Here is a 16,730-nt window from a genome sequence, read left to right on the forward strand (position 1 = left end):
TCACTCATACTATACTGGCACCTCAGTTGGCAATACCATCATGATTCTACTTGTCCACAACAGCGCACAGCAGTGCATGCCCAGCTACAGGTGGAGGCATGATCAAACATTTGAGGCAGCATTGAATTTAGACTAGCATGCACATCTGATGGATTGTATTTGGACAATGTATGGAAATTCTAAACAGTTTTCTCATTGAAGTGATTTTCATTTTATTCACATACTTATTATTGTATGTGTAGTCACTAAAACATAACCCAACCACATACAAATATTATCTATTCAGATATTCACCAATGAGTGTCAAGCAGAAATTATGTCAATTTATTTTTAAAACTTCCAGTAACTGCCAACACTTCAGATTCATGAAGAGGTGGTCCAATATTTTGATGGCTACATTTGTGCAAGAGTTAGACTGAGTTGTGGATAGTGGAGTTTAGTCTCGTTTGTAGTGTAACATGTGTATATACTATTATTTTCATATTGTGACCAGCTTTCCACAACAATCTTTATGAGAGAGTGAATTTATTGAGGGGTTGTTGTCAGTGTACATAATTAAAAAAAATAGTTGCTCGTATTAGGTCTATTCAATGAACGCTTAGTGTCTACATGTAGAAATGACGCAGAAAACTACTCCATATTATGTTCATATATGGAAGAAGGCAAAGTAAGCCAATTTTCTAAGGCTTTCATTGCTAAAACAAGAGTTACATGTAGAAAAAATGTTGCGTACCTCAGGTGTTTGAGGAGATATCTAACATGTGGTATTCAACTCAGTATCAGAGCAGTTATGCTCTCACAGGAATTTTGAACATTGTTTTAGATATTTCCTTTCCCATAGGCTCCACTGTTGTTGATGATAATATATACCACCTTGCTCAGATAAAAGTGAGCTGTGTTAGGTGACAGGCTGTTTTCCAAGAACCAATCAATAATTTTTCTTAATATTTCATTCTTGTCTCTTCTGTTTTTGCCCCTCTTTTGGGCTAGATTATGGTGCTTGTTTCACCAGCAAAGACTACTATTTATACTCTGTCAGGGACATACTACATAACTTTTGTTACTAACAATTCCTTTCCCAAGGAAGAAAGGGGGATAAGTTGTGGAAGGTCGAAAAAGGAAGTGCACACCATTGCAGGATCTGCAGGAACTATTAGTTCCTAAAGGTAGGTAGTATGTCACTTTTAATATTAAATGTGTCTGGCAGTACTACACTGAAAGCCATAAACCTTATATTTCTATAAAAGAACACTTTGATTTACACAGTTGAATGTCTTAGGCAGGCCACAAAAGAATCTTAGTTGGTGGGAAGTAAAGAGTGCTCTGTGGAATCTGAACTGTGACTAACACAAAATCTCATGTTTGTGAATATGGCTCCCTGTCTTTGTTAAATAATTATAACTTCTGTCTCTATCTACATGATATTCTTTTGATTCATTATGTATTATATTTGTTATATTATATTATATTAATTAAGGTGTATCTTCAAGGTGTACTTACTTGCTCATATGGGAAATAAGATTTCTGACATGTTCTGGAAGTTTATACCTCTGATATCTAGAGAGCTTAAGGATTTCCTTGTCTTGAGTAATATCTTCAAATCTGAAATTAAAAAAAAATATTTCTCGCACAGAGGTATGTACACTGTACTCTATAGATAGCTAAACCTTAGACCTGGAAAACACATTACAGAAGTGACTATCATTACTACTTTTATTAGTATGGTATATTTTTCCCATAAAAGAAAGAGGTGACAGTGATGGCAGATAATGAGGATCTTCATTGCATGATTGGATATACCCATATTTCACAAAATTGAGCAAAGAGGCACAGGGGGTATAACACTGGACTTACATTCAAGAGGATCGTGGTTCTGATCTCCATCTGGCCATTGAGATTTACGTTTGCTTTGCTTACTCTAAATCACTTAAGGCAAAAGCCAGGAAGGCTGTTTTGGAATGTAGGTGCATGTTTTAATTCTGCATCCTTTCCCAATCCAGTCTCTTACAGAGCTCATCGTCAACACGATATGAAACCCAGTGGCAGATTTAAAAATTTTGTGCTCCTAGGCACACCATATTATATGCCCCCCCCCCCCCCCCTCACCAAAAAAAAAGTTTTAAATAATAACTATTACCCGATCACATCACAACTGCCATTTTGGGTGGGAGCGCTGTGATTTGTTTCCGCACGCTGCTATTCGTTGTTCTGAAGGACATGTCAGTGGTCTAGTTGTGCTCAATCAAAATGTAATATGGTTCCTGAACTGTACTTGGTGTATGGCAGTGAATAAAACAAACCTAAAACTGCATTGTGTTAACACATTCTTCTGTCGAAAGATAACAGAAATGAACGTAACGAAAATAACTTTTCTTTTATGGCCTAAAAATTCAGCAGACCATGTAGGAGACAATGGATTTTTGTTATACATTCACTTTTAATATGTTCTTTTGCACAAAACTGTTGAAAATGAAAATAAAAAAGTTGTGTTATGATCTAAACATTGAAGTGAAAATGACATACATTAGGAATTAATATGTACTTTTACAGAGATACATCCAAAATTAAAATTAAACTATTGTTTTATGATCTAATAACTTGATTATGTAGCAGATAAAAAAATAATAATAAAAAAAACACGTTCGGTATTAATATGTGAATCTATAGGAAAGAGTAGGAAACGAAAATCAAATAGAGATTTCGGTGCATGAGCAAATAGCTAAATACAAATGAACAAACACAGAACTAGATTTGCTATTACTTGATGTCACAGACTGGTGTGGAAAAATCAAATTTCTTTTATAATCTAATAGTGAACATGTAAAGCATTAGGGTCTGTGTAGCTAAATTGTGCATAATAAGTGTACACAATAACTTTAATCCATGTATGGGCTGAACAGTTTTGTACTGCAGCTACTGCTGTCACCATAGCACTTTCTAATGGTATTAGCAAAGCTTTTACATATTTATCAACAGAACTGAACTACATTATTTATTAACACTATTTCATCTGAGCGTACTCTCCGATAACGTATATTTCCGTGATAACTATACATTTCAGTAGATGCCAAGAATAAGCATAAGTTATACTACAGTAGCAGTATGACTTGACTGTACACCGCCGAGTGGCCTGGGTCATTTGGGTATTGTTTAGTATTGTCAGGCGCCTTCGGTCACGTCTGCATGTAAACGAGATTTAGTTCCACGTTCTGCCATCAGTAATTGTAAAATAAACAGGTAATACATAGTTTGTAAATCCAATGAATGTTCTCTAAGTTATAATAAAAATCACATTATAATCTTAAATTTTTAAAACTAATATGAATGAATAAACAAACTCACCAGTCAGCAAAGTTTGTGTCTGGTTTTGATTGCGTAAAACTCACTGATCATATCTTTATAGTTCAGATGGTTATCAGTTAGGAGATTGGCTTTGATGTGAAGAATGAACGATCTCTCCTCAGACAACATAAAACGTAGGTATGATTGCAGTCTTTTAAGAGACGAAAATGAGCACTCTGACGAACAAGTTGTAAGTGCCATACATAGAAATATTCTAAGAGCGATGTCAACGTTCGGAAACAAGAACTGTAACCTCTCTTTTCATAAAAATTTACTCATTTTGACTAGTGTATCACTGATCTGAGAAGATTTCAAAAGCTCTGCGAAGTGTACAGATTCACTAGCGAAGGAAGGTCCTAAATCTGTGCCATATGATGCTTGCAGTTTTGCTGCACGTTCAGCAATATCATCAGGTGAACTATTCTTAAAGTTACTGACAACTGTGAAGGAGTCCAGCAGTGTTATGTAGGTTTCCTTCCTCCTCATTAATTTGGCGTATGAGTTGTTGAGTACTAGGAGAAATATTTCGACTCTAAATTTTTACCTTCTATTCAGAAAGACTTCTTTAGAATTCGCTTCCTTGTATCATGAAGTTTGCAATTTTGTGATCTTTTATAGGTGCCTTCATAGTCTGTATCAGTCACAATCACCATGGACTTACTTCCATAATACAAAAACATTCCATGAATAGATGCAATAAATCCTACAAGTGACTCATATAATTCATGCACTATTTTAGTATCAATATATACACTTTTCAATTTCAGAGGTAGATTATTAAATCTCTGGAGTATGTCCTTCCAAATTGTTGTCATGAATACTGTTTCTAGTCTGCTGAGTTGATTCAATAAAGCTGAAGCCTCATTTCACACAAGTGATTGTTCAAACGTATTATAGGCAATATGTGTGAGGGCATTGATAACGCCCTACCAGTTTTCAATAGACTTACACATGCTTCCTCTCTTGCTGAGCAACATGTTTTTGATAAACATTTTACCATTTTGTTTCCTGGTTTCATGAAAGAAAGGAGTTTATCCCAGCACTGTGTAGAAGCAGAGAAAAAACTATAAAGGTTTTGAACTACATTGAAAAATGAACATGCTTACCAATAACAGCTCACAGCACTAGTTATGACAAAATTCAAAGAATGTGCTGCACAAGGCACATAATGCACTTTCAGATTTCCTTCTTTAATGCATGCCTGAAAACCAGTGTAGGTTTCTGGCATATTGCTTGCATTATCATATGACTGGCCTCTACAGTCTATCAATGGAAGTTGTAGACAGGACTTTTAGTCCAGCCTCAGCTAAATTTTCGGACTTGTGTCCCATGTTTGCTAAAAACAGAAGGAAATGTTCAACAGGTTCACTATTCTTGTTCAGATATCTTAATAGAAAGATAATTGATCAATATGTGAAATTTTCTGCAGTAGAATCTACTACTACAGAAATATTTGGCCTGTTTTATTTCACTTATGATAATTCTTTTTATTCGTTCAGAAAGAAGCTCTATTATTTCATCACAGATTGTTGAAGAAAGATAACTTGTATGTCCCTGTTCTGGATTTCCATATCGTTCAATGTGCTCTGCAAGAAAAGGATAAAACTCGGCTATAAGTTCAAGAGACATCACAAATTGACCATTATGTAATATTTCAACATGTCCATGTAGGGGAAGTCCATGACTTGTTAGCTTCTTCACTACTGCAGACACCCTTTTCAGCACAATGCACCAGTACATTTTTTCTACCTCACCATATGACTCGAAATGGTTACCTATTATTTCAAGTGACATTTTTCTTGTTAAGAATGATAACTCAGAATTTTTCTCTTCAAGTGAATTCTCATGATGAGATAAAATATTAGAAATATTTTCCAATCTGCAATACCATTAGTACCAATCATGGACTTACCTCTGAAAAATTTAAATGGTGCACAAAAAACAGCACCAGTGCTACAGGAGTATACTAGAAAATCACACAAAGTTGATTCATCATTTAAAAGTTGACGGTAAATTACGTGTTTGTTCAAATATCTGATTTTATTGCCTATTGATCTTCTTGAATCAGAAAAATCACCTTTACAGTTTTGATTAGTGCCACATTGTAAGAGAATGTCAATTGTTGATTCATTGACACACCATTCTGCAGGATCATCACTAACGAGGTTATTTCTTTTTTTAATGTCTGACTCAACACTTAGTTTTTTGTGAAACTAGAAGTCAGGAACAATTTGCTTTTCTTCATTTTTAACTTTTGTTTCTTCTGTATTTACTTCTTCTACAACAGCTGCAGCACCAGAAATATCATCTGTATTACTTGAACTCGAAGTCGAACCGGCAACATTTTTTGTGAAAAATTTATCTACTCTGCCAAGCATTTTTAGAACATTGGCTTCTTGTTCTTGCCTTTCCTTTGATAATTTCCAAAATGCTGCCCCACTTAATTTTGCACATTTGCATTTTTCACTACTATTCATGTTAAGGCACTTACAAAATTGTAAACCAACAGTCACAAGAAAAGAAAAAAATTGTAAAATGAAAGAAAGAAAGACTGTATCCAGTTCCAATCATATTACACATAAGGACAAAGCTTTTTACTTTAAACACGGCATGCAAGCACAAAAATTTTTCCTTTAAACACAGTGAAATGAACCGACCAGCTCGGATTACTCAATGTAACTGTACTATGAAAGAACGACAATGCAGAATAATTTAATTTCATTGTCGCTGTTTCCCTGTTGCCAGTGAACAGTAGAAGCACACCTGCCAGCTGGAATTCGTCTCATAAAGAAAACGGGACAGTCCCTTCTTTGGCTTCTGTTTCCTGCATCGCTGGAATTTTAGCTGGGACGCAAATACATTCTGAAGATTCTTGACGCTGTTTTTCTAATTTAAAAAGCAAATAATTTTTGCATTTTCTTGCAGTGAGGTGTGCTGGATTGACTCTCATCCCACTTATTCTTATAACATTTTAGTGGTTTCTGTGGGCAGCGAAGACAGACTACAAAGTTTATGTAGTCTTGTTGGCAGTTGATGTGGTGTGTTGTCATTTGTGTGAACACTGCTGTTATGTCTACATGCAAATGCACCTTTTGTTCCATCATAAAATAAAAATAACCTTTCCTCGAAGAAAAAAAGCTTAGGTAAGAAGTTTAATATAAAGTTTGCAATGCCACATAAATGAAACAAACAACAGTGGGTTTCTTCTCCTTTTTTCGCCAAACAAAGTAACTAAGTAAATAAATAAATAAAATTTTTAGACTGTTGTGAAGTGTATTTCACACATTATTAGATATTCTGCTTATGTTCTTTTCATACAAACAGATGTTTAAAATTGTAAAATGTGCCCAGTGTCAACATGTTTTGTTAAATGGGTGTCATTAAATCAAAGCTCAGATATTGAAGACTACAGAGCTTTCACATTAATTACAGAAATGAAGGATTGACTTGATACTTCCCCATAATTTCTACAAGAAATTTAAGTAGAGTCAGGTTTTACGTACTGAGGCCCACACATGTTACAGTATTTAAGAAACTGCTGATTAGTTTATCACAGCTTTTCAGGGGTCTTGGTATTTTCACGGGGAAAATGTGGTAGGGTTAAGTAGAAGCCAACAACATTCTCAGAATAATAATGTTTCAAACATTGTTTTGTAGATTACTGTCCTGACACCTTACTTCAAAATATTTTGAACAATGATGACGATGATATCAGACAGACGCCCAGTGTTAAATTTCCATTCAGTTACCAAGTAAACTATGTATATTTCCAAGCTTGTATTGTCAAATTTCATTCTTAAGGCTTATTTAAACTAGCAGGTTGTTTAACAATATTAAAAATTTCTGTCGTTTGTAATGCAAAAGTTTAAAATGAGTACAGAGCACATAATGCCATCCCTCCTTAAGGTGCTGCCCCTAGGCCCATGCCTAGTGGGCCTATATATAAATCCGTCACTGATTAAACCTTAATCTTCCTTCATTTCAATATTTTAAACAATGGACAATCCTGGATGGAGTGTAACAATATAATGAAAAGGATAGTTGCTACGCACTACATAGCAGAGATGCTGAGTCGCAGAAATGCAGTCTGACTCCAGCTTCCAGAGACTGTGGTCATGTGTGTGTGAGTTGCATTCGTGTGAGTGTGTACTTTGACTGATTTTGAGAAAGGCCTTGTTGGCCAAAATCTAATTGTGTGACAGTCATTTTGTTGTGCCTTTCTGCGACTTAGCATCTCCACTGTATGGTGAGTAGCAACTATTCTTTTCAGTATACATTATATTTGTCTGTAAACATAATTGTTCATGACTGCTGAATGATAAGACATTAATGTGATGTGTTTCTCTGGGGAAAAAATAGAGTATAGTTCAGACACAGTTAAAGGATCATTAGTGTCATCTATAGCTATGAAAATGTTTTCTCATCAAAGGAGAACAACACTGTAATAGTGTAGTTAGGTATTTTTCTGACATTTATGTCAGATGATCCTCCCACTGTACATTTAAGTGAAGCATATGTATTTGTTTCACTGTAGAACAAATCCTTCAAAGTCAGCATAAAAGAAACTAGAGTTCAGATCTAGAAGCTGCTTAACTAACAGCCTCCTGAATGTTGGATTGTAGTAGCTACCAACCAGTCTGAAGAGATGAAAATTGCTTCATATATCTGGGCTATATAGAGGGTAATCCATTAAAGCCTATCAGAAATGCTGGGCCAAATCATTCACAACTGAGACTTGCAGATAAGAGAGGTTGACAGTGTTAAGTTTCTGGGTACAGCTCAATAATAAATTCCATTCGGAGGGACTTACCACAGAATTTCTAAAAGTGCCTAAACAAGTCTGTATTTGCAATGTGAATGATGTCAGATGCAAGAGATGTAAATATAGAAGAACTTGCATACTTTGCTTACTTTCGTTCATAAAGTATCATATTCTTGGATAACTCATCAAACTGAGCAAAAGTTTTTAGAGTGCAAAAGCATGTAATAGACTCCTTGGTCATGTAAATTCAAGAACATAATGTAGAAACCTGTTCAAGAAACTGTGTATTATAACTGCATCTCCTCAGTATATTTATTCCTTAATGAAATTTATTGCAAATAATATGTCTATATTTCCAACCAATAACTGAATACATAGTATAAACACTAGGAGTAAAAACAATCCACATAAAGACCTAAAATCACTTACTTTGGTTCAAAAAGGGATCCAATATTCAGAAACACACATTTTCAATAAATTGCCAGCAACCATTAAAACTTGGTTTCTGATAGGGCACAGGTTAAACAGAGTTTGAAAGAATTTTTGGAGGCAAATACTTCTACTCCATAGACGAATATCTTCACGGGGACTGCTAAACTAGTTTGAGTGAGAATTACTGTTAGATTTCAGTTTTGATGGCACTTGGTCACAAGAGTGAAGTTCAGGTATTTTTTGCATGCTAAATTTATTGAAAGAGCATAACTATGTTTCATTCTAACAGTGTATTATTTCTGCAAATATTAGCAGTTCCTGTTTACTGTAACTATTCACGTATCCTGACAATCTCCTGGCAGATGTTCTGGGAATTGAGTATTATATTCAAATTTTCTATTTTTTTATCTGAGATGTATCCTCTTAAATGTTGTTTTGTAACAACATGACACTTTTCAGAAGAAATCCTTGTCCTTTTCTCTGAAGCGCCTTCCACAACCATTCAGTTTTGTGACTTTAATTTTCTTTCTGTTTTACATTGTTTCAAACTTCTTTTGTGGGGAGTCAAGGTGTGTCTCCATGACAGTGGTGCCATCATCTCAGATATCACATGATCCACCTACATTTTGTAACATGTTATGAGACAGCACAGGAATGTAACACACTGTTTGATACTGCATTAAGTGATTGTGGTTGTATCTTGGTCTGAGTGTTGGTGCAGTGCCTGGTAAGAATATATCTGCTGGTAGTCCAACCAGTTGTGCAGGATATCCACTACACAACAACAACTGCCAATGGAGATGTTGAGTTCTTGTGTCATCTGCCTCATGTGAGTGCAACAACTGGCTTTAAGTGATTTATCACCAAATGATATTCCTTATTGAATTCCTCATGATAAGGTAAGAGCTAAAGGACAGCCTAATGGATTGTCAGCTTAAAGATGCAGGAAAAACTTGGATGCAGGAAGCTGAAGATCATAAAATATGAAGAAGTATGAAAAAAACCCATATCCAGCAGTGCATGATGTTGGTGTGGCTGGAAGTACATGGAATGCATTAAGATGTACATTGATCACAGAATGTGTGTATGGGGAATGGGAAGACCATCACTATAAAGTAAGTATTTAAATCTTGAAACAAAACTGAGGATAAATAATAATAAGTTGGTTGAGGAGTAAAGGATTGAAATAATTTACTAGGGAATATCCTTAGTTCTTCCCTAGAAAGCATCATCAATTTAAATACTTAGTTCATGAGTGATAAAATGCCCGGAATATGGACATTATAATAATTGTGAATGTAGTAAAAGTAGTAAAACTTAGTCATAAAATATATCTGTGAGGTGTTATCTACTGTAATGTGATTTATATGATACCACTGTCACGTGCTTTGACATATGTAAATGTTATGTTCACCATCTTAGTTATATAATACTAAAAGCTAATAAAATTGAACAAATGAAACTGTCAACAGCTGGTCAGCAGCATGAGCAGTATATTTCTGTAATGATAGTTGACATTATATAAAATAGGGTTCCATGTTACAAAACACGTCTCAAAAATAGAAGCAACTATGTATATAAGTTACGAAAGGCACATGCCAGCTGTTGATATATGTGCCAACTTAGGATTTTTTTCATTATAATGGAAATACATTTCAGATTAACACTGTGCACATAATGACACTTGCCTGGCTTACAAAGTTATCAACCCCTCACTTACATGGTGAGGCAAATGGAATCTGCCAGATTTTTTACCATTTGCACTGAGCGATTGGTGCTGTCATACATTAAATTAAATGTTACAATTATTAAATGAAGGCCACAATTTTTTGTTTGTACTTTTTTCAATGATTTGGTACTAATGATGAAATTCTGTTATATATTTGCAACAGATTGCATATTTTGTAACTTGCCACACAAGAGGTTTTTTCCCCTAACACAAGTGAAAATATGACTTTTCAAATACATTTAGTAAATAATTTTTTTGTGTTTGTAATACATGAGATGCATAACAGAGGCACTATTTTGAGTGAGTATGTAACATTTCAAACAAAAAGAGTAACAGGACCTGCCTATTTTTGTTATCTTTCCTGAACAAATGGGTTTACTCTAGAAATTATTGAAAGATAGGAATATAAAATTGCATATATTTATGAGGGCTGATCAACAAAGAGTGAGATTGATTTTTTCCTACAACTTCAGAGAAACTTTCCTATCTGTACCATGAATATCTGAAAAGAGTTGTCTTTTATGTATGATATCCATACAAAAAATTGGTCAGTAATTCTCAATTTTGTTGATGCTCTTTGCACTTCACATAGCAAACAGTGGAGGTGATGCTGGAGGAGCAGTACAGCACAATAGAATTCTGTGTTCATATTAACCATACAGCCAGTGAAACATAAAAACTAGCAGCAAGTGTACTGCAAAGATGCACTACCTTGTGCAACACTGTTTAGGTGGTTCAGAGCTTCAAAAAATGCCAAATTGTCTGTGTTAAGCAACATAGGCCTGGTGTTTCGGCTTCTGCTGACTGCAGTCAGCATCAACACAGTTGCTCTGATTGTCTATGAGGATTGGTGGATAACATTATGTAACCTCAGTGAAGTGTAGAGAATTTCGTACGACCATGACTCTTTGCTGATAGAGGGGATGCATTTCTGGAATCAGTTATCACGGGTGATGAGTCACAGTTGCACTATTATGGTCCTGAAGGAAAAAGAGTGAGCACAGTGTGGAAATCTCCAGGTTCTCCAAAACCAAAAAAAGGTGAAAGTGATGGTGAGTATATTTTTTGAGTGACATGGAATGATTTACCAGCATGCAGTTCCTCCTCACATTACTGTTACAGCAGTTCCTCCTCACATTACTGTTACAGCAGCATACTACATGTCAGTATTGGCTAAACTGGAGAAGCACATTTCAATAAACAACCAGAACTGTCTTGGGCTGGGTGGTGACTCATGATGACAAAGCTGGTCTCAGGTGACAAATGAAGTCACACAGTTTCTGTCTTAATTCAACATTACCTCTCTGCCACATCCAACTTTTAGCCCTGATTTTGCTTTCTGTGATTTTTTTTATTCCCATCACTAAAGGCAAAGCTTCAGGACATTTGATTCCAGAACTCTGAAGCAGTGCTCAAGAAAAAAGGGTGATTTTCAAGGAGCTGACATAGAATGGCCTGCACTATGCATTCAAGGACTGGCAGGTATATTGTAAAAAGTGCATTGAAGTAGGAGGGAAATACATCAAAATTGATCATTTAAACATTGAAATGGAATAATAAACATCTGTGAAAAAAATCAGACTTAGTCTTTGTTGATAAACCCTCGTACCATAATCTACAAAAAATTGACATAAAAAAATTACACTTAAAACTGAATCACACATGCACCAAAAAGGAAAAAAATATCAACTGGTACTTACTTACCTTATCAAAAAAATACGACTATATTCCTGTGGTCTGAGACTCTGCAGAAGATTTTGTAAACCATATGCAAAAAGATTGCTATATGGCAAAGGTGAAACATAGTTCACAACACATATCTTTGCAATAGCTAGTTGATGGAGCAAAGCAGTATCAGTTTCTGCTAGAATTATCCTCACATCTTTATGTGAAAGTAGGCTGCTGATCCATCCCTGTGGATCACATGCTATTTCTCCAAACCTCTTGGGATCAAAGTAATCATATACCTGGAAAAAATTATTTAATTTTATAATATTTATAATGCAAAGAAGCATATCATAACCTTAATAAATTTAGGATCTGTAATATTCTTGAATTGAGTCAGTGTGAGGTAAAATTCCTAAAAGGTAGCAATAATGAAAACGGAGCATAGTGTAGATTCTAGAAGATGTGTCTGGCTACTTTTGCCAGTATAATTAAAGTAAATCAATTGCATTTATTTCAGAAAAAAAGAGATATGAACTGAATTTGAAAAATAGTTTGTAACAATCAATCACTGTTTCTCTCTCCATATCTGTCCAATGTTAGGCAATTAATGATTTTATACACTTGTTATGAAATATTAGTCTTCATTTGCTTATGATCCTCCAGTCACATTGTGCATATGGATGCACATACTGGTACATTTATATCTTGTTATTAAAAAAAGAAAGTGAGTACAGAATGACCTTTGTCAAATATCTATCACCTTTTAGACTGTAGAGAATTAGTTTCATAACAACATTATACCAGCACAGGGACTACATGCACCAAGACACAGTTTAAATATTGAGTTCAGATTCTCTCTCTCTCATACATACACAGACAACATCACCTTTTATACATTCAAAGTTAGAAAACAATCTCACAAAACAATCAGAACACTTGAGAATAAAGGAGAAAGAGCTCTCAAGGCTTGAAGATTTATGTGGCATTTCTGACATTTTCAAATTCTTTGGATGTATTATGAATATTTATTTAAAACAGACTACAAGAAATTTAGGAAGCTTGATTCCTCAGAGATACACTCACAATACTATAGCATCAAACACTTTCAGTTTTACCTGTTCAAAGGTTACATTGCATTAGCACAACAAAACTATGAAAACTCACATGATACAGACATAACAATATGGTTCATTTTTTAATTTTCAATGTCAACAGTATGTTCACAGCCTAAATATTTAACAATGAAAGAGACATTTAGTCAGATGAATGGATTACAGATGAGTCAAGAAATTGCAAGGTATAGAAAAAACTTAGACACTGACTTAATGGTAGGTTATTATTTTATTTATCATATAGTTTTACAAGTATGCAAAAGCACATTCAGATGGAAGTATTAAAACGTGACAATCAATGGACAGCACTTGAATTCACTTGGAGCAGAGTACTCTGACCACCATCAAATGCTCGAAGTGGACACTTCTTAACAATATGGAGGGCGAGAAGGAAATTGGTGTTTAACATTCCCCCCCATGAACCATGGACCTTGCCGTTGGTGGGGAGGCTTGCATGCCTCATCGATACAGATAGCCATACTGTAGGTGCAACCACAACGGAGGGGTATCTGTTGAGAGGCCAGACAAATGTGTGGTTCCTGAAGAGGGGCAGCAGCCTTTTCAGTAGTTGCACGGGCAACAGTCTGGATGACTGACCGATTTGGCATCGTAACACTAACCAAAACGGCCTTGTTGTGCTGGTACTGCGAACGGCAGAAAGCAAGGGGAAACTACAGCCGTAATTTTTCCCGAAGGTATGCAGCTTTACTGTATGGTAAATGATGATGGTGTCCTCTTGGGTAAAATATTCCGGAGCTAAAATAGTCCCCCGTACGGATCTCTGGGTGGGGACTACTCAAGAGGATGCTGTTATCAGGAGAAAGAAAACTGACCTTCTACGGATCAGAGCGTGGAATGTCAGATCCCTTAATCGGTCAGGTAGGTTAGAAAATTTATAAAGGGAAATGGATAGGTTAATGTTAGATATAGTGGGAATTAGTGAAGTTCAGTGGCAGGAGGAACAAGACTTCTGGTCAGGCGAATACAGGGTTATAAATACAAAATCAAATAGGGGTAATGCAGGAGTAGGTTTATAATGAATAAAAAAATAGGAATGCGGGTAAGCTACTATAAACAGCATAGCGAATGCATTATTATGGCCAAGATAGACACGAAGCTCACACCTACTACAGTAGTACAAGTTTATATGCCGACTAGCTCTGCAGATGATGAAGAAATTGAAGAAATGTATGATGAAATAAAAGAAATTATTCAGATAGTGAAGGGTGACTGGAATTTGGCAGTAGGAAAAGGGAGAGAAGGAAATGTAGTTGGTGAATATGGAATGAGGGTAAGAAATGAAAGAGGAAGCCGCCTGGTAGAATTTTGCACAGAGCACAATTTAATCATAGCTAACACTTGGTTCAAGAATCATAAAAGATGGTTGTATACATGGAAGAAGCCTGGAGATACTGACAGGTTTCAGATAGATTATATAATGGTAAGACAGAGATTTAGGAACCAGGTTTTAAATTGTAAGACATTTCCAGGGGCAGATGTGGACTCTGACCACAATCTATTGGTTATGAACTGTAGATTAAAACTGAAAAAACTGCAAATAGGTGGGAATTTAACGAGATGGGACCCGGATAAACTGAAAGAACCAGAGGTTGTAGAGAGCTTTAGGGAGAGCATTAGGGAACGATTGACAGGAATGGGGGAAAGAAATACAGTAGAAGAAGAATGGGTAGCTTTGAGGGATGAAGTAATGAAGGCAGCAGAGGATCAAGTAGGTAAAAAGATGAGGGCTAATAGAAAACCTTGGGCAACAGAAGAAATGTTGAATTTAATTGACGAATGGAGAAAATATAAAAATGCAGTAAATGAAGCAGGCAAAAAGGAATACAAACGTCTCAAAAATGAGATCGACAGGAAGTGCAAAATGGCTAAGCAGGGATGGCTAGAGGACAAATGTAAGGATGTAGAAGCTTATATCACTAGGGGTAAGATAGATACTGCCTACAGGAAAATTAAAGAGACCTTTGGAGAAAAGAGAACCACTTTTATGAATATAAAGAGCTCAGAAATACCATCAGACTTCAAGAAGAATATAATAATTCCAATCCCAAAGAAAGTAGGTTTTGACAGATGCGAAAATTACTGAACTGTCAGTTTAATAAGTCACAGCTGCAAAATACTAATGTGAATTCTTTACAGATGAATGGAAAAACTGTTAGAAGCTGACCTTGGGGAAGATCAGTTTGGATTCCGTAGAAATATTGGAACACGTGCGGCAATACTGACCTTACGACTTATCTTAGAAAATAGATTAAGGAAAGGCAAACCTACGTTTCTAGCATTTGTAGACTTAGAGAAAGCTTTTGACAATGTTGACTAGAATACTCTCTTTCAAATTCTGAAGGTGGCGGGGGTAAAATACAGGGAGCGAAAGGCTATTTACAATTTGTACAGAAACCAGGTGGCAGTTATAAGAGTCGAGGGACATGAAAGGGAAGCAGTGCTTGGGAAGGGAGTGAGACAGGGTTGTAGCCTCTCCCCAATGTTATTCAATCTGTATATTGAGCAAGCAGTGAAGGAAACAAAAGAAAAATTTGGAGTAGGTATTAAAATCCATGGAGAAGAAATTAAAACTTTGAGGTTCACCGATGACATTGCAATTCTGTCAGAGACAGCAAAGGACTTGGAAGAGCAGTTGAACAGAATGGATAGTGTCTTGAAACGAGGATATAAGATGAACATCAACAAAAGCAAAATGAGGATAATGGAATGTGGTCGAATAAAGTCGGGTGATGCTGAAGGAATTAGGTTAGGAAATGAGACACTTAAAGTAGTAAAGGAGTTTTACTATTTGGGGTGCAAAATAACTGATGATGGTTGAAGTAGAGAGGATATAAAATGCAGACTGGCAATGGCAAGGAAAGTGTTTCTGGAGAAGAAAAATTTGTTAACATCTAGTATAGATTTCAGCGCCAGGAAGCCGTTTCTGAAAGTATTTGTATGGAGTGTAGCCCTGTATTGAAGTGAAACATGGATGATAAATAGTTTGGACAAGAAGAGAATAGAAGCTTTTGAAATGTGTTGCTACAGAAGAATGCTGAAGATTAGATGGGTAGATCACATAACTAATGAGGAGGTATTGAATAGGATTGGGGAGAAGAGAAATTTGTGGCACAACTTGACTAGAAGAAGGGATCGGTTGGTAGGACATGTTATGAGGCATCAAGGGATCACCAATTTAGTATTGGAGGGCAGCGTGGAGGGTAAAAATCGTAGAGGGGGACCAAGAGATGAATACACTAAGTAGATTCAGAAGGATGTAGGTTGCAGTAGGTACTGGGAGATGAAGAAGCTTGCACAGGATAGAGTAGCATGGAGAGCTGCATCAAACCAGTCTCAGGACTGAAGACCTGAACAACAACAACATTCCGTTGATAATGAGGTCATTAGACACAGAGCACAAGCACAGATTAGGGAAGGATGGGGAAGGAAATTGTCCGTGCCCTTTCAAAGGAAACATCCAAGCATTTGCCTGGATCAATTTAGGGAAATCATGGAAAACCTAAATCAGACGGCTGGACATGGGTTCAAACTGTCATCCTCCCAAATGATCCTCCCAAATGCAACACTTGTACTAACCACTGTGCCAACTTGCTCAGGACTCAGTCCTTAACCGTGTATTCTACTGTTGGTCCTCCATTTAGCAGTTTCAGGCAGCAGATGAATG

General features: G+C 36.0%; 1 protein-coding gene across 1 annotated transcript in view; it reads right to left on the minus strand.

The window, feature by feature from the left end:
* LOC126092254 (uncharacterized) overlaps positions 1–16,730 on the minus strand; it is a 353,514-nt gene that overhangs the window by 27,231 nt on the left and 309,553 nt on the right. Inside the window, exons 13-14 of the mRNA XM_049907766.1 lie at positions 11,970–12,232; positions 1,501–1,602 (exon numbers count right to left, since the gene is read on the minus strand). Of these exons, the coding sequence (XP_049763723.1) occupies positions 1,501–1,602; positions 11,970–12,232 (365 nt within the window). The remainder of the gene's footprint in view (positions 1–1,500; positions 1,603–11,969; positions 12,233–16,730) is intronic.

This window comes from Schistocerca cancellata, chromosome 7 (genome assembly GCF_023864275.1).
Source record: "Schistocerca cancellata isolate TAMUIC-IGC-003103 chromosome 7, iqSchCanc2.1, whole genome shotgun sequence".
Lineage (NCBI taxonomy): Eukaryota > Metazoa > Arthropoda > Insecta > Orthoptera > Acrididae > Schistocerca > Schistocerca cancellata.